The following is a 22,601-nucleotide window of genomic DNA, read 5'->3' as shown; positions in this document are numbered from 1 at the left end:
CTGACTCTGGGTGGTGAACACACAATGGGATTTATAGATGATGTGATACAGAATTGTACACCTGAAATCTATGTAATTTTACTAACAATTGTCACCGCAATAAATTTTTTAAAAAATAATTAATTAATTTAAAAAAAATAAAAAATAATAAAAATTAAATAAAAAAAGATTTCTGAATGGCACAAAAGGAGACTTGAAAAAATAGAAAGATATTCCTTGTTATTGGATAGGACACAGCTAAATTTAATGAATTTAACGTGGGAACCCAATAGAAATACCCGCAAGGATTTATTTGTCTGTTTTGTGATTGTTTTTCCTTTAATCTATGTAAATTGATTCTGAAGTGAAAGACCTATAAAACAGAAAAGAATGAGGAGAGACCACCAGCTATTGAAATACAACATCAATAATTGTTACAAAACCATGTGACACAGATGCACAGATGGACAGACAGTGCGATGAAACAGAGTGCGATGAAACAGACCAGGAAGCAAAGAAACGAACTGAAGTGCACATACAAATTTAGTGTATGATAAAAATGACATACTAAATCGTAGGGTGAAAAACTGACTTTTAGTAAGTAGTGTTGGAATTAGCCTTTTGTCGAAAGGTAGCATCGGATCCATACCTCATACCCTTACACCAAAATAAGCGCCAAATGGATCAGCGCTTTAAGTGTAAAAAAATAAAAACATACAAGTAATAGAACACACAGGTGAATTACTCTGTACCCTGTGTGTGAGGAAAGCATTTTTCACTATGACTTAACATTCAGATGCAGTATATAAACAACATCACTAAGTTGGACTACATATATTAAACAGCTTTGCACCGGGCAAGGGCAAGGGCGAGGACTGGGAAGCACGGTCGGTTGTAGGCTGTCTTCTAAGCTGGTCCCAGTGAGTCCCACCTCCTGGGGTTCACCCTGTGTAACCCCCTTCCCATGCATGTGGCCGGGGCCCGGTGATTTGCATCTAGCAAAATGGAATATGGCAGAAGTGATGGTGTATCACTTGTGAGATTAGGCTCCAAAAGGCTGTGACTCTGTGACTTCTGTCTTGCTCACGCTCACACTCATGAAGCTGGTGTGTAGTGAACTGCCTTTTGTGAGGTCCACATGGCAAGGAGCTGTTGGCTGCTTACATGTAGAAGCGCGATTAATTTTTGTGTATTCATCTTATATGCAGAACCGTGCTTCGTTTTCTTTTAGTGATAGTGGTTTATATGAAAATCTCTGTGATTTTCTTTGAAGCGAGTATATTGTTCATAAGTAAGATTAGTTTTGTTCTTTCCCCAGTCTCTAACCAGTTTGTTTGTTAGTCTCACTAGGTAGGCTGGGAAAGCGGTGATGGGGGACATCCTTGTCTTGTTTCTGTTTGTAAAGTGAATGCCCCTTTATGAATGATATTTGCTGTGAGGTTAAGGTAAATAGCATTTATTAAATGAAGGAAGTACCCTTCTATCCCTAATTTAGTAAGAGATGTTATCATAAAGGAATGTTGTGTCTTACTGAAGGCTTTTTTTCACATCTCTTACCAGGCTATGAAGTTCTCTTCTATTTCTAGTTTTTTTCTTTCTTTCTTTCTTTCTGTCTATGAAGCATCTGGAATTGTATGCGATAGTGTTTCCACATCTAGTGAGACCATATGGTTTTTCTTACTTACTCTGTGCCCTGTTCTTTTTTCACGCAGATACAAGATGATCTCTGAATTCACCTGGCCCAACCATGACCTCCCTTCAGACAAAGAGGCTGTCAAGAAACTGATTGAACATTGTGGTTTTCACGACGACGTAGCTTATGGGAAGACCAAAATTTTCATTAGGACACCCCGAACACTCTTTACCTTGGAAGAACTCCGTGCCCAGATGCTCGTAAGGATTGTCCTCTTTCTACAAAAGGTAATTTTGTATTTTATCAATAAGGATAAAGCTCTTTGCTTTTATGTTCTTAAAATTTTGTTGAACGTTTTCTTTGATTCAAGAAATGTTCACAGTGGTACAGTTTTTGTATCTATGCGTATCTTAGAATATGTTCTGTTGCCTTCACATATGGCTGTCTGAGCTCAAAATTATTCTATTCTCAAAACTCTAAAGACAGTGTATCTTCTGGTATTTAGAGAGATGTTCCTGTCTCTTGTAGTTAATGGAGTTGTTTCCCTCACCTTAACTCCAGAAAGGATGTTTTTATCATGTAATTCAAAAGTTTCACCCACATGTTTGAAACAACCTCCCTCACCCATCATTACCCACCTCCTGCACTTGACTGAAGTGTGCAGTGTTGACTTACTGATGCCCGTTAGCTCACGGTACCTGTCATTGATCTGTACGGGGCTCCCTCCGCACTTCATTCACTCGCTCCTGTATTTCTTTTTATCCCCCATACCCATTTCCATACCTTCCACACGAACCATTTTAAAGTAAAAAATTATTTCATTACGTATATAAAAAGAAATCCTGTGCCTCCGTGAGAATGTCCTTGGGATATATACCAAGAGGAAAGTGGTGGGTCATTGGGTATATATAGACCTAATTGGTATAAGGAGTGCCGGGTTCCTCTCCAGAATGACTGCCAGCTGGCACCACCACCAGCTGTATTTGGGGGTTATTGTATGCCCGGGTTACAGTATCATCCAGCTACCTATGCATTTTGCCAGACCAATAGGTACAATGTTATCTCATTGCTGTTTTCCTTTTTATTTCTCTGATTATTATTAAATCTGAGCATTTCATTAAATGCTTGTTTGCTTTTTTGGTTTTCCTGTGAACTTCCTATTCATTGCCTTTGTCCATTTTTCTACTGGAGTTGGTTATCATTGCCTTAAACATTTTAGATGTTAATCTCTTATTCACTTTAGACCTTATAAATATATTCTCCTATTCTGTATGCATCCTAATGAATTTTATACTTTGCTTTGTTGAAGAGAATCCTTAGTTTTCACATAATCCAATTCTTCAGTATTTTCCCTTATATTTTGTGCTTTGGAATTTTGTTTAAGAGGGCTTTCCTTGTCTCTAGTTCACAGAGGTACTATCCTGTATTTTCTTCTATGAATCGTCGAGCTTTACCTTTCACATTTAAGTCTTTAATCCATTTATAATCCACCTATGTATGTGATTTTATATAGGAATCCAGTTTCATTTTCTATGTGGTGAGCAAGTTTCCTCAATAGCATCTACTAACCAATGGGTCCTTTTCCCATTGGTTTTTATTGTATATTAAATATACATATTTTGTTTCTGTGTGCTCTGTTCTGTTCCATTTTATATCTGCCTGGTTTTGCACTAATGCCACAGTTTTTACTGTAGTGTCTCTTATATGGTAGGACAGTTTATGGTAGGATAACGCCATCTCCTCTTCATTATTAAGGTTAACCTATACGTGGACCTTTATTCTGCAATATAAATTTTAATGTGTGTTTATTGTGTTCATTAAATTCAACAATACTTTTATCAGCACTGCATTGAATTTATAGATTAACTTAAAGGATTAACATTTTTATAATATTAAATCATCATAAGAGTATAGAATAGGCTTATATAAATCATTTCTTTGACCTTTAGACTTAGAAACACCTTATGAATTCGTGGTTAATTCCTAGAGATTTTAATTGTTTTGTTATTGCTGTGAATTTTGTATTATATTTTCTACATGGCAGTGTTGGTGCAGATAAATAATATTGGCTTGTGTTGGGGTATCTGTATTTAGAATGAAACCTTTCTTGATTCATGTTTGTTGATTCTGTTCGTTTTTCTGGGTCAATGATTCTGTCATATGCAAATAATGAAAGTTTTCTCTTCCCAGTTGCCAAGATTTTTCTAGGTGTTTGTTTCTTTCATTTATTTTGCCTAGAACTCAGAAAAACTCTTGGAGTGAAATACTAAATTCTGTTTCATCCTAAAACAGTTTCCTTCTATTAATTGTTTTTTTTATATTGCTTTTACTCAGGTGTGTTTTTTTACTTGAGATTGCTTGTAAATTTACAGGATCTCTGTTTTCTGTCTGCCATAGTACGTTACTTTCATAAATATGTCCTTCAGGACTTATCAGTGGTGTTTTTGTTGTTTTGCAGATCTGATACTTTTTTCTTTATACCTATGCAAGAGATGGACTCAGGCTCAGGGTTTGGCCTGAACCAGCGTGATGACACCTCTCAGTTTGCTTGGGACAGTCCTGGTTTAGGATTTGTAACTATTAGTAGTACCCCTTTCACTCTCACAAGTGCCCCACTATGGATAATAAACTGTAGAGTCACCCTAGTCTGAAGTCTCTGTCCACTTGGTGAAGGATAGAATCCTCTTCTTAAATCTACAGGGGCAGTTTGTTTTTTCTCACAGTTGTCAGTGTCCCACAGACGACTGTGTTTCCCCGAAAATAAGACCTAGCCGGACCATCCGCTCTAATGCATCTTTGGAGCAAAAATTAATATAAGACCCAATCTTATTTTACTATAATGTAAGACCCAGTCTTATATAATATATAATATAATAAATATAATATAATGTAATATAATATAATACCGGGTCTTATATTAATTTTTGCTCCAAAAGATGCATTAGAGCTGATGGTCCGGCTAGGTCTTATTTTCGGGGACACACGGTACATAGTCTGTTGCAGTTCTGCCAGTTATAGGTAGGACCGACTGTTCCCCGTCCCAGCCCCATGGCCCAGCTCTTACATAAAAAGTTATAATTCCAGGTATACACTCCTAACAGGGCTCTTCCTTTCCCAGTGCTCCCTACACCTCTGCTTTTTATCTCATGAGAAATTACAATTTCTTCCTAGAAAAGAGAGATTCTGAAAGAAAAGGGATGGCTGCTTCAAAAACTATCACCCACGTCGTGGAGAACGCTGTCCAGTGTTCTCTGTGATGTAGATCTTGCATTTCTTAACCATAAGGCAATGGAGTAGGAAATAAGAATCTTCCTCCCAACTCTCAGGCAGACCGTGGTGGAATGTGCTATGTGCGATCTACTGATCATGTTCTGTAGACAACTCCACAGGCCATTAAAATGAGTGGAAATTTTTGTCAGCTTTTGGGAATAGGCTATCAGTCACCTAACTTTCCACGGGATGTGTGTTTTGCTTTTTCTGTATCCTTATAGGAATTTTATGGGAAGTGAGGAGAGGCCACATCAGGGATGGTATTTTAAACAAGAATTGCCAACCATCTATTTTTATTTCCTTTTAAAAATAACAAAATAGCTTTATCTTTTTCCTGATTACGTAATTCAAGTATGCTCAGTGTAAAAACAGGTTCAAACCATACCGAAAATTATAAGGGAAACTGGGGCAAATCACCTAAAATCCCACCATGCAGAGGTAACACATCACCATTGTGATGACCATCCTTTCTGATAGCTTTCTGTTCATATATACAAGCATCTATGCTGTACTATAAATGAGGTGATAGTCCACGTGGTAATTTTTATACCCACCTTTCTCTTTTACTATACTATTTTATTACTCTTTTCCCTACCTTTACCTTCTCCGCCCACATCTCCTCTTATCTCCTGTGTCAAGGGTCCTCAAGACCACCTCCAGTTCATTGATTCACTACAAGGACTCACAGGACTCGCAGGAGTAAAAGTTATTAACAGCAAAACGATGCAAAGCAAAATCAGCGAAGGGAAAATGCATATGGGGTGAAATCCAGGGGAAACCAGGAGCAAGCTTCCAAGAGTTCTCTCCCAATGGAGCCGTACAGGACACACTTAATTTCTCCAGCAATGAGTTGTGACAGCACGTACCAAGTATTATCTACCAGGGAAACTCATTAGAGACTCAAGTGCCCAAAGTCTGTATTGGGGGCTGGTCATGGAGGCTCTCTCTGCCGAGCACGTACCCAAATTCCAGACTCCCAGAAGGAAATCAGGTGTTGAGCGTAAACCACATTGATTGTACAAGCAGTTTAAGCACACTGAACGCCTCATTTAGGGGAAGTTTTATATCAGTGTGGGGAAACTGCTTATCAGCAAAGTTCCCAGACACCAGCCAAGTGCCAAACCCTTGCAGGCAGGATAGCAGTCTCAGGCCTGCCAGGTTAACTCTGTTCTGGACACACACTCCCCTACAATTGTCCCAGAATTGTCATAGACTTCCTTATACACACAGCCTTCCTTTCTGGTGCCTTCATGTCTAGGCACTGGATTCCTAGATGCAAAATTATTGACTGAAAGGTATATGTATTTGTGATTGTAATCAATATTAACAATTCATGTTTCTGCACACAATGTAAGTGAACTCTTTTCCCTCATTTTTTTTTTTTCTTTTTTGGCCACAGTTCTGTTTATTTCTTTAAGAACAATCAGTTGTGGAGGGTCCTGGTTTTAGGCAACATCCTGATTCTGCCTCTTCCAACTTGCCCTTAAATCTTTGTTAAGAAAAGTTATAAAAGTAGAAAGCAAGGCTCTCACATGTTAAAACCTATTATGATGCACTATAATGAATACAGTGTGATATTGGCATAGGAATCGACTGTGGGATAAAATAGTGAGTCCTGAAATAGATTCAAGTATATACGGGGATTTAATAGAATTTCAATTTGGTGGGGAAAAGAGAGGAATCTTTTATTAAACAGAAATAGAGCAACTGGAGAACAGTGTTTGACCTCTATATCATACCGTGCACAAAAATAAATCCCAGGCCTATAAATTTTTTTGAAGAAACCCAAAAGCTATAAAGAAAAAAATAGACATATTGCATGATATTAAGTAGAAAATTTTACCCTGAAGAGTATACTATGAACTGAGTCAAATAACAAAGGATAGCTCAGGAAAAATAATTCCAATCCATGAAGTTAATACATACTAACTACAGGTAGCCCCCACAGATTCATAAGGAAAAGACGGCCCAATAGAAAAATAGGCCAAGAATATGAAAAACAAATAACAGAAGAGGCAATCCAAAAGACCAATAAACACATCTTCACTAGTAATCAAAGATACGAAAGTATTGGCTTAAAAGGTAGACACTTTTAAGATTTTCTATAGTCATTATCAAATGGCTTCCAGGAAGATTGTACTGATTTATGCTCCCACCAACTAATACGTGAGAGAGCTTGTCTCACTGAAGCTCTGGATATTTTCATTCTTATAAACACACCTTCTGAATAACCAAAAGCCTGAATGTTTTGCCGGGACGTTGAAAAAAGCATTTTACAAAAAGTCCCAGTTTGTGGTCAACACATCTGTGTATCATTAAATTAAAAAAAGTGAATTGGTGTAGCTAAGGTCATTCTTCTCTTCCTTCCATAATACACAATTGCTTCACTTATCCACATACCTTCTGCATTTGAGTTCATGTATCTGTTCCTCACCTCGCATTTGAGTGACAAATTAAATAAGGCGGTATTTCTAGACAGCACTGAAGAAACAATTTCAGGTTTTCAGACTTACAGCTTTGAGCAAGGAGATGCTGAGAGACCAGTCAAGTCAGTTCAGCCGCAGATCATGAGGCTGAGCTGAGGTGTGTAAAGCTTGTTATTAAGTGTGTGTGAGGCAAATCTCTCCCAGGTGATTGTGTTGCTTTAGCTTTTTGTCTCTTCAGCCTGGACCTTCCTGGTTTTGGATTTCTCATCATTCATCTTCTGTGTGTCATACGCATTAATTCCCAGAACATTGGACATGTTTTTGTTGCATGGTTGGGGAAATCTTGAAAGAAGACTAGTTTTACCCTTTAATTAGTAGTTAACAGTTAACTGATTTTTAATGAAAATATTGCACAAAAGCGTCAGAAAGAGTCATGATTCTCTAATATTCTGTACCCGTTTAGTTTAAAATATTCTGTTGTCTTGGAAGAGGAATGGGGTACGGAACCCCTCCCTTATTATTTGGTGCATGTATAGTTTTAAATTTATGTTCTCATTGTAGAAAATCATAGGTCAAGATCAACAGTGTCATATAAGCGATGTTAAAGATGGAGTCTCAAAGGGAGATGGAAAAGTACTGGGGAAGTTTATCTTTTTTGTTGCTATAAATGACAAATTGGGAATAGGTTGATGGATTTGAAGAGTGGCTTTCTTGAGCCACCAATAAGACAAATAGTGAATTTGTGAATTGTGTCTTCCTTTGGGGGGAATTAGTTTTTTCTTAAAGGGCATCTGTAATTGATTATAGACAGAAATCTTAATTGATCACCGTGTCATATACTTGGATCATTTCAGATTGCAGAGCATTGACCCAAGCTCTAAGCATGGAATTATTCTTTACATTATGCCACAGTGTAGTAAAGAGGTTAAGGCCCTTTCTGTGTCGCATACTGAAGACAACTAAACCTAAGACATTCTTTCTCAAGATAATATCTTAAGGATCTAATCATTTTCCTGCAAGGAATTTGTGGGTATCCTGAGACCACACTTACAGGTCATGAATTCCACAGCAGCAAGAGCCGCTAGCCCTTTGGAAATTTAAATCATGCTAGCCTCTGACCTGCTCCACACCATGCAGTGAGTGTTTCGGTTTCTATCTCAGCCCTCAATGTGGCTCACGGCTTGTAATACCTGTGACATAGTGAGGTAGGGGGTCCACAGTCAGGCTTGAATTTAAAGTCAGGTGGCAGTTTTCTATTGTAGTTCTGTGAAATTACAGCCCTGTTTAGATAGGAAATAACAGAAGCTTCATGCTATAAATATTCAGATCCATTGGCCTCCTGGGGTCAGTTGACTCCCAGAATTTTATTTTTGCTTGTCTGGCGGCTTCCTAGAGGATAGTGGTGGTTTGATTATTAGGTCATCGCCAAATTGGTATAATCTCAGAAGCAGGATAGGGGAAAACAAAGGAGTGCGTGGAGAAGAAAGTGTGGGAAAGACATGAAAGAGAAGAAGAGGTGATGTCACGCTGGGGAAGGAAGAAAAGACCTCATGCTAGTGAAATAAAATACACAAAATGTGGGCTACATTACATACGATGTTTCTAATTGTAGGTGGATAAATTTAGGTTTCTAACTGAAAATGGAATTGTAGGCTAGTTAGTGATCTTTTGTCTTTTAACCCAAAATCATAAATAGTTGGCATTCCACTAGCAAACTGATACTGTGAGAATATTATACAAAAATAGGGCTACCTGATTTTTATCACTACATCAGCAGTGTTTTTAAGCTTACCATGTATTGCGTCTGGTAAAGGAAATAACAGAAGCATGTAAGGTCCAGTGTTCTTTTGAGAGAGTTCACGGGAAAATGTCTTTCTGTTCATGTTCTGGGATTAGCTGTCCTTCTCCTGGGACACAGCCCTCAAACTGGCAGTCGTATTATGGGGAGGGGATCACACTGCTGCAAAGCCTCCTGGTGAAATTTCCTGGAGTGGTGACATTGGACATCCTTGAAATGTTCCTGAATTTAATGGGAATGTGTCTAGTGGTTTCTTTTTGTGCATGATACTGATTGCGATAGACACATTCGAGCATGGTAAGGGGTGCCCATCTATTCCGGTTGTGTGAAGAGTGTTTTTAAAATCAAGAAGAGATGTTGAACTAAGTCAAATTTCTCCTTAGTAGGTATCAAGATGCTCATGTCATTGTTTTTTTCTTTTGAGCTATCAATACAGAGAATTCTACTAATCAGTTTGGTAGCAATATTATATTTGCCTCAGCAAGATAACATGGACACTTTTCCTTCTTTTTCCACATTTTGTAGCAATCTAAATAGCATTTGGAGTTAATCTGTTCAAGGTTTCGTTTCCCTTGTGAAGACATCCAAAAGGGGTCTTGTTGGAGCATAACGCTTCAACAACTATCTCTAGTTCTTTAGATAATTGGTCTGTTTTTATTTTGTATCTTTTGTAGGATCACCTTCGATCATTATGTTTTTGTAGAAAATCATCCAGGTTCTCAAATTGAATTGAGTAGAGTTGAATAAAGTAATCTCATATGTTTCTTTTCAGTTCCTTTGTATCTTTAGTCATTCCCTCTTGTCATTTCTTATTTTGTATGTTTGATTTGTGCTCATCTTTTTTCTTTATCAACTTTAGTTAATGATGCATTTTGCTCTTTTTCCTCAAAGAACCAGCTCTCTGATGTGTTAATTCCACAATCTTCTTATTTCTAATTTATTAATTTTGCTTTTTATCTTTATCAATTCCTTCTTTTTTGGGAATATAAAGAGCAGAATCAAGCAGGAGATTCTCTTTCTCCAACTTCTGGAGCTGGGTGCTTCATGAGTTTTTTTCTTTCACATTTATCAGTAATGGACTATGAAATTTGTTCTGAGAACTACTTTTGCTATATCTATAGGACCTGATACATTATCATTTAATTATTTTTTTATGCTTAGGTTTCCTTTTTGCCAAAATGTTTAAATATTTATTTACTTAATTAAATTTATTGGGATGACATTGATTAGTAAAATTATATAGGTTTAAAGTGTATATTTCTTTAATATATCATATATATATTAAATGCTATATATATATGTGGCATTCATTTCCACGTAATCCATGTTTTATGTGTATGTTTTGTTTTATTTTCTAATTTTGTTATTAATTTTTAGTTTTATTGCATTACAATCATGGAATGTTAAATGTACTGTTTCAGTTTCTGGAATTTATTGAATTTTGAGGGCCTACTGTAACTCATTTTTGGAGTATACCTTGAAAAAAGGTGTATTTTTTTGGACATTTTCATTATGAAAAATTGTAAATATTCACAAGTAGAAAAAATAGTACAGGGAGTCCCCATGTTCCCATCTCTCCACTTTAATAATTATCAACATTTTGCCATTCTTACTTTATCTCGTTCTTACCTCATGTTTTTATGTGTTTGTTTTGTTCGGTTTGTTCTGTTTGGTGTTTTTAAAAGGAAATCCCAGGTGTATTATCATTTCATCCTTACAGACCAGTATAATCTCTACAAACAAAGACTTTAGTATTCCATTCTCATACCGTGTGAAATTAATAATAAGCCTTAACCTTACCTAAAATGTAGTTTGTGTCCATTATTCCCAGTTGACTTAGAAATATCTACAGATGGTTGGGGATGGAGCTGCTGTCACCGGTGGAGCTGAGGCACCTTCGAGAATGGAACGTGCTAGTCTTGACCACATTAATTATGATTTTCAGTGACATATCATTTCATCCTTAAAATTTTTATGTTGTAAAGGCAGCTTATGTATCACAAAGACTGCCCTGGTTGGCTTGTCCGAAATTAATATTATTTGTATGTTCTTGTATTTATTTGTTAAATTTGCATTTTATGTTCTTATTTTTGGGTTATGTTATAGCCCCAATCCTAAGAAGGGTTAAAGCTGGCTCATTAAGACATAAATATTTAACAAACATTCTAAAACTGAATTCTAAAACGGAGAATAATATCACTATTAATTATAGGTAGTCTCAAAGGTTAATAATATAGACCTGAGTATGATAATTTTGTAAACCATCCAAAGAAAAAGCATGAATAATTATCTGAACATTGGATTTTATTGGTTTAGGTATTCATTTGCCTCTATTTCCTGATGTGTTGTTAATTGTGAAACTGTGTCAAGTAGTGGCATGAAGCCGTGGGGGCTTTCACATCATTTTCAGACAAAGCTCACTGACTTCTTTGTGAAACCAGTCGAGTGTTCTATTTCTCCGACTAAAAGCAGAATATATCCCATAAAATCAATTACTTTTGCCCATAAAGTAAAACACACACACACACACACACACACACACACACACAACTAATATAGTAGCTAGTCTTTACTGAGTGACACTCTACGTATACTAACTAAAGCTTTACAAGAACCCAGTGAATGAATATCTGTTACTATTTTCATTTAATAGGAAAAGGGAACTAAGGCACAGAGTAGCTGAGTAACTTGCTGGAGGAAGCACAGAATGCAGAACTGGGATTTGAACCCAGTACTCTGGGCTTCTGAACACACTCTTTTAACCACTCTCCACTTATACCCCAGTGGCAACCTTCAGAATGCACTCCTTAAAGGAAAAACAGGTATGCCTCACATTATTGAAGACAAGTTTATAAAACCAGCCACAAAGGTGATGATGGCATCATGCTTAGAGAAAAAGAAGAATGAGAGTTGGCCAAATTCCTTTATTAAATGACCGTGTCATTTGAGCTAATGCTGTCTGAGTCATTTACTGTTGAGTATGAGAACTAAGATATATTTTTACTAAATTGAAACACTGATGTTGAACGTATGAATGAGCTCTTGACATACAAGCATATACCATATGAACAGTGATTAATTACTTTACTTTTTACTGAGAATACATGCACCAGGAGAAGAGATTTTTGTTTTGGTTAAAAAGAAAAAAAAAGGACTTAGAGCCATGAGTAGCTTAGGAAAGGTGTGTTTGTTTGCATGACTACCGACAAAGCCTAAGCTGAATTACAGGAGGGCGGGGTGGGGGGGCCCTGCTGTGTGATGAGGGAGGTTGCTCCCAATGCTAGTCCGCTCATTGCTTCATTCATGGGGAATACTTATGGTCCAAAATACGTTGCTCGACCTTGACTAAGTGTTGAAAGAAACAAAGAAAAACGTGCCTTTGATCAAATGATGGCCGTTGACTGTAGGTCATTGTGGTATGCTGTAAGAAACGCATAGCGACTGCTCCTTCCACCCCCCTGCTCTCTGGGTGTGCAGAAGAAGGGTGCTCATATGCATTTTTAAATGAGGAATACACACGAATCTGTTCGTTCGTTACTGAATAGGGACATAAAAATGAACAAGACATGGTTCCACCCAAAAGAAGCCGACCACCCAGTCAGGAGAGAGATGTGTTAACACTCAGGTCAGTGAGATGGAGGAATTGTGATGCTCTTGGGTGAGGTAATGACTGCCAGGTGGGCTCAGAAAAGAGGCACCTGTTCTTGAGCTCGGAAAGAAGGCTTTCTAGAAGAAGAGGTGCCAACAAGCTTGAGAACCACTCTGTTTGATTCACGTTTTACTTAAAAACACATTTACAGGGAGGATAGATCTTAATCAGTATTTCATAAACCATTTATATAGTTCAAGTACATTAGAGCTGGATCATTGATGTCATAATGGGTTGTCACTGAGGTTAGTGGGTAAAACAAACTTCCTGTGACAAATATAGGGCACACAGTTTTCTACAAACATATTCAAACAAATGTCATTTCCCCTAATAAACATAGAATAATTCTAGTCCTTGGAATTACGAAAACAGCCCTTTCAATGCTACAGGAGAGTTCTTTGCCCTCCTTAGAAAGCAGCCACATGGATAATTAGGAAGCAAATAGACACGGCAGCAGTGTCACGTATGATGACAGAGTTAAATTTAGATTTCACTTGAATTTTATGACAAGTATATAAATATTTACTAACCTTTCCCTTATTTATCTAACAAGATGTAAAGAGCTAGCTTAGGACTTGTCTTCTCAAAGCACCTGGGTCAACAAGCTCCTGTTCTGTCATGATTCCTCATTAATAACTGCTGGTCAAGCTGTCAGCCTCCAATTTGATTCTTTTTTCTTTTTTGTCATAGCTTGTAATACTCTGTTTCCACACTGTACTGTACAAAGTCTTCTGCAGCTGGATTTTTTTCAATCAGCATGTTCTTAAATTTTCTCAGCATTTTTAAAATGTCCTTAAGGGTAGCTCTATTTTATTTACTTTTACTTCTTTATGCTCTTCCATTGTTAAGAAAAGTAATTATTTATTTTCCTAATAATAGTTACTTAGTTTTTCATCATTTTGTCATTCCATGTAATGCTACAATGAACATTTTCATACATGTTTCCTTGTCTACAAGTAAAAATAAGTCTCTATGGGGCAGCTATTCTCAAATTTTGAGGACTCCCCAAGAGCTCACATTTGAAAAGGCTAGAAAATTCAAGAATATATAAGCACACATTCCATTAGAGTAATGTCCTCAGTTGTGATATAGCCTCAGGAAAACTCCACTGTAGACTCCTGAGAGGATGAGAATTACAAAGGCAAATAACTTGCTGATATTGTTATGAAATTAGTTTCCTTGAGCATCCCCTGAAAGGGTCTTAGCAATGCTCAGGGTTCCCCAGGCCACACCTTGAGAACTGCTACTCTAGGGAATATTCCATAGATTGCAAATGCTAGGTTGTAGAGTCGACACGTTTTTTTTTTTTTTTTAATTTATTGGGGTGACAACTGTCAGCAAAATTACATAGATTTCAGGTGCGCAACTCTGCATCACATCATCCATAAATCACACTGTGTGTTCACCACCCAGAGTCAGTTCCCCCTCCATCACCATATATTTGATCTCCCTTACCCTCATCTCCCACCCCCCAACCCCCTTACCCTCTGGTAACCACTAAATTACGTTCCCCAGATTAATTTTCAAACCCCGTGGCCATCCTGTGGTCACCGACTGCCCTCCAATCCCCTCACCCTCCCCCCCACCCCCCACCCCTCCCGCCCATCTAGCAACCTAGAGTCGACACATTTTTAAGTTTACTGAAGATTGCTCAGTTGCTTTCCAAAATAATTACACCACAACTTACACTTATCTTGAAATGTATGAGAGTTTTTATTATTCCACATCCTTATGAACCATTTGAATTGTCAGAATTGTAAATTTTGGCCGATCTTGTACGACGCCTAAGGAAGTCCTTCTCTTCCTTGTGAGCTCAGCTCTGCACGGGGGTGTTTGTTGCATTTCTCGAGCAGCCAGGCTGTCAGGTTATCTGTTAGGCCCCATTCCAGTCACATTCAGTGGAAGTCCCATTGAAAGATTTAAGAGTGAGAAGCGATGTGGTCAGTTTTCAATTTTTAAATAGATCTGTGTCAAAGGGAGATTAGAAGTCAACGAGATTTGGAGGCAAGATGGTCAATTAAGAGCCTCTCACTGTAATCTTGGGAAAGCTAATGGAGGCTTAAATCAAAGCCGTGGTAGTTGAGATGGGAAGAAACTTGAGACATATTTAGGAGGTAAAAGTAGCAGATCATGATAGTTGTTTGGGTGGGAAACTGATGAAAAGCAGGAATTCTTGATTCCTTGGTTTCCACCCTCGGTTCCTGACTAGCTGGTGGCACTAACTGAGATAGAGATAGAGGGTACAGAGCCCGAGAGGGTACATGCTTGGAGGAAATTAACAGTTTGGGACATGATGTGTTCAAGGTGGCCATGAGCCATTCAGGTCAAGATGACGAGCAAGCAGTTGAGTATATAAGTCAGGGAAGCAAAGGGAGTAGCAAATTTCAAGAAGGAATGAACACCAGTAGTAAACTTGGATACATCCAACAAAAGGAGAGCTACAAAGTGCCCACTTCATCTGGCAGTTAGGACATCGCTGGTTTATTAATAACCAGCATGGTAAGGCTGATCAAGATGAAAGCAGAGTACAGGACAAGAAAAACAAACCAGGTATCAGAATCTTCCAGAGAGAAAGTGTACTGAATACTTACTGGTAAATCGTGGTAATGAAAATCGGTATGCGAAAGGATGTATGTTCTTAGCGAGGAAACCAAAGTGTTTATCATCTACAAGGCATTTGGTAAACGATTCTTGAACACTGAAGCCTTGCCCCTACAAATGTTACTAAGCAGTGCTATTATAATAACATAATAACATTACTGTGTACAAGTCACTGATTTTACTACTGTGAAGAAATTTTCTGTTGATGTTATAATATAAGCAGATTTATAAATCTGTTGATATATAATATATAATATAATATAACTGATGCCATTTAGCGTTTACATATTGACAAATGCAAAGCCCTTTTACAACTATAAAAATGCCTCAGCAAAAATTTAACATTGGAACAACAGAGCATTCTTTCTTCTCACTCTCCGCCCCCTTCCTCTCCCTCTCCCTCTCCCTCTCCCCTTCCCCCTTTTCTTTCCTCCCACCCAACTGATGAATAAAAATGATAAAAGTATATTTGGAAAATAATGTTGACATGTCAAAAATAATTTGTTTCCTATTTATCCCGTCTCAGATACTGTCAATAAAAAACGACTGCCACCCCTTCCCCAGCTCACGCCCCTGTAAGTTGGAAGCAGATGATCTGCTCTCCTGAAAGAGCAGCAAATCCGTTGCCCGGGTGATATCTCATTACTAAGGCAACCAATTTGGTGCATCAGTGTGAATCCCAATTTTAAAATGTAATTATGCCAAAATATGTACATGCGCTTGAGATGTGCTTAAAAGAAATCTGTTCCCCTTTGGAAGGAAAACATTTCCTGTGTTAGATGAAAGAAAGGGGGAAATCGTACTTTTATTTTTTGCTAGCTTAAATACATTTTTCAACTGAGCTCCCCCACCATGTTTAGTAAAAGAGCCTGCGTTGGTTTCTCCCTCACCACTTTTTTTTTTTTTTAAACTTGAGATGTTCCCGTTCCAAGACATTTCTCTCTTGAGACCTGTCACTCATAACCCAGCAGCTGTTGTCTCCATGGCAACAATTTCTGGCCCCTATAGGTGGTGGTAGGGGGAAAAACACAAGGAAAAAAATCCATGGCTACATTTTCATTGCACTTTTCTTTTTTAATTACTGGAAGCTCAAGAGATTACTCTTTGTAAGGAATTAATTAGTGAAGGGGAAGTGATTCGATGAATACATGTTTGCATTAAATTAGAAACTTCTGAACAATCCAGTGAGGATTGCTATCCCAGACTCACATGAAAGAGCTTACAGACAGGTGGACAATCGAAAGCTTGTCTGGAGGAAGACGGCATTGCACAGGTAGCTGAAGGTGTGCACAGCCAAGTCAGACAAAAGACCATTGAATCACTGCTGAGCAATTCATTTGTCTTCCTCCGCAATAAAAAATTCGTGTTCAAAAATAAAAAGAGCATATTTGGGTGCAGGGAGTATTTAATTACCAACCTTATTAAATAATTAAATCCCTGTAACTCATTAGTGTTCTATTTGCTGTAGCTGCCAGGTAGCTCGGGTCTCAGATTTGTACTCAAATCCAGGAACTGCTTTTTTTTTTCTTTTTTAGTTTCAGGTGTACAAAACAATGTAATAGTTAGACATTTACACCCCTCACACAGTGACAACCCCCTTTCCCCAATCTACAATACTACCCCTCTGACATCATATATAGCTGTTATAATTCCATTGACTTGATTCCCTATGCTGTACTCCACATCCTGTAACCATATATATATATATATATATATATATATATATACATATATATATATATATATATAAAATTATAGTTGACATTCAGTAGATATGAAAGACAATTTGGGGATTATAATCAATAATGTTGTAAAGATTTGGTGGGGTATCCGATGGATACTTGTCTTATTAGGAAGACCACTTATCATGGACTGTGTAGATGCCTGACCACTCCAGGAACTATTCTTGTTTGGAACTTCAAGTGTCACCGCCTCCCTTCCCACCTACAGCCCTGCTCCCGTTGCCTAGCTGTTTTGTTCCTACTTAGGTGGTTCCAATGTCCATGTATCTTTTATGTAACTTCCCTCCAATCTTTTTGGAAATAATTGGGTAACAAATATTAAAGACAACGATGAAAGTATTTTATTGTAATGGCCATTCACTACAGTGACAACACTGATATTTTAATGTAAAATATCACCAAAAAAAGGTAATTTTTAAAACTTACTTGTTTAAAGCCTTGTTTAAAAGGCTTTTCTAAAATACGTGATTTTGCCACATATTTCATTGAGCCAAGATACTTTTCTGAATGACAGACTACATCGTGTTTACCAAATTAGCTACATAATACAATATACATGGTTTAAGTATGAGGGCTACAGTGTTGGGGTTTGTTTTATTCTTTTTCTTACTATAGCAAATGTATATAACTACTACCAAGAAATCTCGGCATGTCAGGAAATTGCTCATATTCGTTGCATGGCACATTTAAACACATTCTGTTTGAACTGTCAAGTTTCGCTAGCCAAAAAAAAAAAAAGTTTATGAAATATTTAACATGTTCTGGGAAATGTATCATTCTTTATTGTATATATAGAGAGAGCATTCAGTTTCTCTTAATTGGGAGACATATAGTAGCTCTACTGTTTTTATTTCAACACGTACAGAATATAAATACCTTTAATATACAAAAGGCCCTTCCAAAGAAATGAAATAAATACCTCACTAGAGAATTGAGCAAAAATATGAACTAAAAAATGGCCAGCAACCGTATTTTCACCCATCAACTACTCAGGGTCTTGGGGTTGTTTTTTTTTAAATCATAAACAGCATTTCTGAGGATATGTGTACTACAGGCCTAAGAGAAAATGGTGAGAACTTGCAGGAGAGCTGTTTAACAGTCTGTTTCCAAAAATTTTAAAAATTGGGTTTGCCTCCAAGGTAGCAATTATACTTCTAGAAATTTATACTGAGGAAATTCTTAACAACTTATGTTAAAATATAGTTCTTTTCAACATGTCTCATGAAAGTGGAAAATAATGGAGAAGATATTAAGAAATCAGTTATATAAACTATGGTACACCCATACAATAGAAAACTAAGCAGCCCTTAACAATGGCAATGTAAAAAATACTGAATAACATCAAAAGTGTTCATGATAAATGTTAAGTGAAAATACCAGGGGTGCCAAAAAAATGTATACACGTGACTTGTATTCGTCTTTTGTTATCGGTATATATTGAGTATTACAATTTTAATACAATTTATCCTTTCTTAAAATGTGTATACATTTTTTTGGTGCCCTCTGTATATGTTAGAAAACAGGATGTTTAGTACAATTCCTTTTAAACCACATTGTTAATTCTTAGAAGTACCTATGCACATGTGTGCACACACACACCCAATAAATGTACTGAGGAGGAACCAATGAGTCATACTTTGGGGGGGACTTTTTTCATAACTAAAGAAAATCTAGGACTATTTTTATTTAGTGCTTTTTGTCAGGAAGTCTTAATGTCGCCAAACATGGCTGTCTATTCAAATTTAACACTGCAAGAAGAGAGTGTATTTTTAAGAAAATTTAATTTCAAAATAAGGTATTTACTAGTCAGCTGTCCTGAGTTGATTTTATTGTATTTGTATGGATACAAACACTCAAAGAAACCAGACACTCAGAGAAAATATGTTGGTGCCTAATAACCTTGGGGTACTAAAAATACAATCAAAGCGTTTATAATTTAAGGGCAGGTTTACAAAGTACTTTATGCACAAGCTTCTTGTGCCTTAAATGGATGATAAACAGGAACAACACGAAGCCGTAATATTATTTCCATCTAACATTTTTAGGGAACGGTTTTTATTATGAAGTAATATGTGTTCATTATGAAATATTAAAAAAAAAATAGCATCACCCATCATCTCACCACTAAAAGGTAGCTGCCATTAACATTTTGGAATGTATCCTTCCAGTTTTTGTCCAACTCTCTTACACACACACACACACACACACACACACACCTTGAAAACTGAAGTCATACTGTATGCACTGTAAAGGGGTGTCCAGTACGGAAACCAGCAGAACATGGTGGCGGCTGTGGTACTCTGCCCCAAACCACTTCTTTGTCATCTCCCAGGTTCCCTCCTTGACCCTCATCTGCATCTCACTGTCGTCGTTTTCATGATGTTCGTCTGTTCAGAAACTCTTCAGTCACCTACAAAATGAAGACCAGCCTCTTCCAGAGTCTGGCTCCAACCAACCACACTGTCCATTATAGCACTGTGCAGCGTCATCGTGCTTGTCACCAAACGCCCAAACCACCTCTGCCTGTGTGTGCCCTACCCTTTGCGGTCCTCTTCCGGTTAGAGTCCACCTCCTCACGAAAGCCCTCTGGGCCACCCCACTCTACATAGAGTCACCTTCACTTCCTTCACCAGAACCCATTTGTCCGTTGCATGTGTCTCTCTGAGACAGTAACTTCCCTGGGAGGCTGGAGCCAGCAGCTATTAGTTTTCGGTTTGTGTGAGGTTTGTGTGAATGAAGGTGCTCACTTCATTTATTCTCAAAATGGTAGGGTTGGCTATGAGGTATATTAGGAGTAATTAGTTACTAATACTAAGTGGTTGGAGATAATTAGTACTTTATAAGTAGGAGCTGATTTCCGGGTTCTTTCTATAAAATGTATACTTTCTTGAGTGGGCAAGAAAGGCCCATGTCACGGATTGTACAACTCCCGGGGGGGTGTGGCACATGTGAGCGTATGTCCTTCATACGGCATTCTATGGGAGAGGCAGGGCAGAGAACCTCGCAGCTAGATGATTTATCAGAAGTTTTCAGCTCAAAATTCCTGGTGACTCTTGGAATTTCTGTAGCCTTTCCATCATCTATTAATTTCACACATTTGCTTTATCTCCTCAATTGTTGAGATTATAAATTGTTGAGGAGGTAGTGCCCTCATCACTGTTCGTATTCCACCCAGGGCCCCCAGCAAAATGCCCTGTACACCGTGGCACTAGGTCGCATTTTGTCAATAGTATAATTATCACGACTCAATACTAGGTGTTTTGGGATTTGTCAAGTTTCATAGTAGTTATGTTATATATGAAAGCGAAGATATTTAATACTCAAGAGCTATTCATGGGCACTTAAATGAGGTATCTTCATGATACCAAGCAAATGGAGTAATTAGGAGGCACAAGAGTTATTCCCAACTGAGAAGGAGACGGTTTTCTATAGTTCTTTCTGATGGTTAAGTCAAGGAGCTATGTCTATTGTGACCTTAGTCTGGTCCAATAAATACATTCCTGAATGTGATGATCCTAGAAAACTTGTTCCATGATTTCTGTATAGGGGATAAACCTCTACAGACATGGAAACTCTGAGACTCTTTTGGGCTACCTAGCTCCTTATCCCATAATATGGTGAACTCAGTAGATTCCATGAAGGTATGAAAAAGAAGCAAGGGTTTTCTGCCCTTTGAGGGGAAAAAGAGTATCTGTTGGATTGTCTCTCAAGGAGAGATGTGAACTGGAGCATATCCATCAGCTGCTGAGTTCAAGCCAAAGCTACATGAATTATAGTATCTTATGTTGTCTTTGGCCTATGAGTTTGAATAGCTAGTTCATCTAAGTAATCTAACCAAGAGTTGGTTTCTTATACATTAATTGGAATCTGATTTTTGTTAATTTGAGAACCAGTATGTAATATTGGTATATTTGAATTTGATAGAATTTCCCGGTCTGGTTTAGTTTTTTTCTTCTTTCTTCTCATTCCAGTAATGGAGGAGTTATATTATTTTCACAGGCCCAGTGAAAGAAGGAATAATACATAGTAGAGTTATGGGCTCTTTTTCAGTCTGGTCGACTTCAAGAGAGTGAATAGGATGTACTATGTCCCATTTTCTTTAGTCACTTGATAAGATACAGTAACATTTAGGTGTTGACTTTTGTCAAAAAAAAAGGAAAATAAGGCAAAAGGGCAATTTTTTTCCATAAAAAATCCTATAAGTAGAATGAACAGAAAAGTAGAAATTTAATTTAGGATATCCACACTTTTAGAGCTATAACAGAACCAACTTATTTAAGATGAAGATTTTATGTTTTTAGTGAAATTATTTTAATGTAAAAGGAACAGTCACTAAAAACCAGATTTTTTTATGCATCATGTTACTCATTGGCAAATTGGCAACATTTAAAAAAATTTTTTTCAAGTACAGTTGACATTCCGTATTATATTAGTTTCAGGTGTAGAGCATGATGGTGAGACATTTATAAAACTTATGAAGTGATCCCCCGATAAGTCTAGTACCCACCTCTCACTATTTTTTCAAACTGATGCTTATTCGTGCAAGACTGCTCTAAAACTCTACATCAACATTGATTTTGAAATTATATTAAGACTTGAGAGCTGTTTGACAGCTACCATGTATTTCTTCTTGAATGTTTCATAATTTGCTTGGTTCATTATCATAGTTGTAACAGAATGAGCTGTCTATTTAAGTGAGCTCTTAAACCCTAAGATTACTGAGCCCTTCTTGGATCTGAAACAGTCCGAGGGACCTTTTTTTACACATAAGTAAAAGTCTTCTTTTAAACTTAAAGATACCTAGTTTATTTAAGCCAATAAATATTCATTCATTCAACAAATGCATTTATTGGTAGGCACTCTTTGGAAATACAGTGATGAATATCATAGAAATAGTTGTTTATCCTTGTGGAAATGTATGTATCCTCATACATTCTAGTCGAGTGAAACAAAAAATAAGTCAACAATTACAAATTGTGTAACAGTTATGAAGGAGAGGAAGGAGTGATTGGGGCTGTCATTGAGAGGACAAGTGAAATGTATTTTAGATAGGCTGGTCGGGGAAGACCTCTCTGATGATAAGCCAAGACCTAAAGAATGAGAAGGATCTGACCCTAGGAAAACTCCAGGGGGAGAAGATTCGCAGAGGGAAATACATAAGCAGAGAGGCTGCAACAAGAAAGGGCTTGGACATTTGGAAGGCGTTTTAAGCAACGTGACAACAGAGTCGGTGCTTCTGTCACTCTTTGTCACTAGTGCACGTCCATGTCTTCAAGGTTCAGTGCAGCAGGGTTTGTGTCTGTGCAAGTTTTTAACTGGAATTTAGGTTTGGGTTTTCTAGAAGGACACTGGAGGGCAGCTAGCTATGGGAGAGTTCCATAAAGTATTGATCATAAACCAGTTGAGATGAATGGGGAAAAAAGGAGGGGGATAGATTTTGGTGATTTTAAAATATTTCCAAGTTTCTCATACAGAGAGAACTGTGTAGGCAATATAACGCAGT

General features: G+C 37.4%; 1 protein-coding gene across 2 annotated transcripts in view; it reads left to right on the top strand.

Moving 5' to 3' along the window:
* MYO1D (myosin ID) overlaps window positions 1–22,601 on the top strand; it is a 287,794-nt gene that overhangs the window by 123,101 nt on the left and 142,092 nt on the right. For both annotated transcript variants that reach the window (XM_033091580.1, XM_033091581.1), the window contains exon 16: window positions 1,692–1,899. In XM_033091580.1, the coding sequence (XP_032947471.1) occupies window positions 1,692–1,899 (208 nt within the window). The remainder of the gene's footprint in view (window positions 1–1,691; window positions 1,900–22,601) is intronic.

This window comes from Rhinolophus ferrumequinum, chromosome 21 (assembly GCF_004115265.2).
Source record: "Rhinolophus ferrumequinum isolate MPI-CBG mRhiFer1 chromosome 21, mRhiFer1_v1.p, whole genome shotgun sequence".
Lineage (NCBI taxonomy): Eukaryota > Metazoa > Chordata > Mammalia > Chiroptera > Rhinolophidae > Rhinolophus > Rhinolophus ferrumequinum.
Note: the sequence above shows the minus strand (reverse complement) of the source record. Positions and strands in the feature narration are given on the sequence as shown.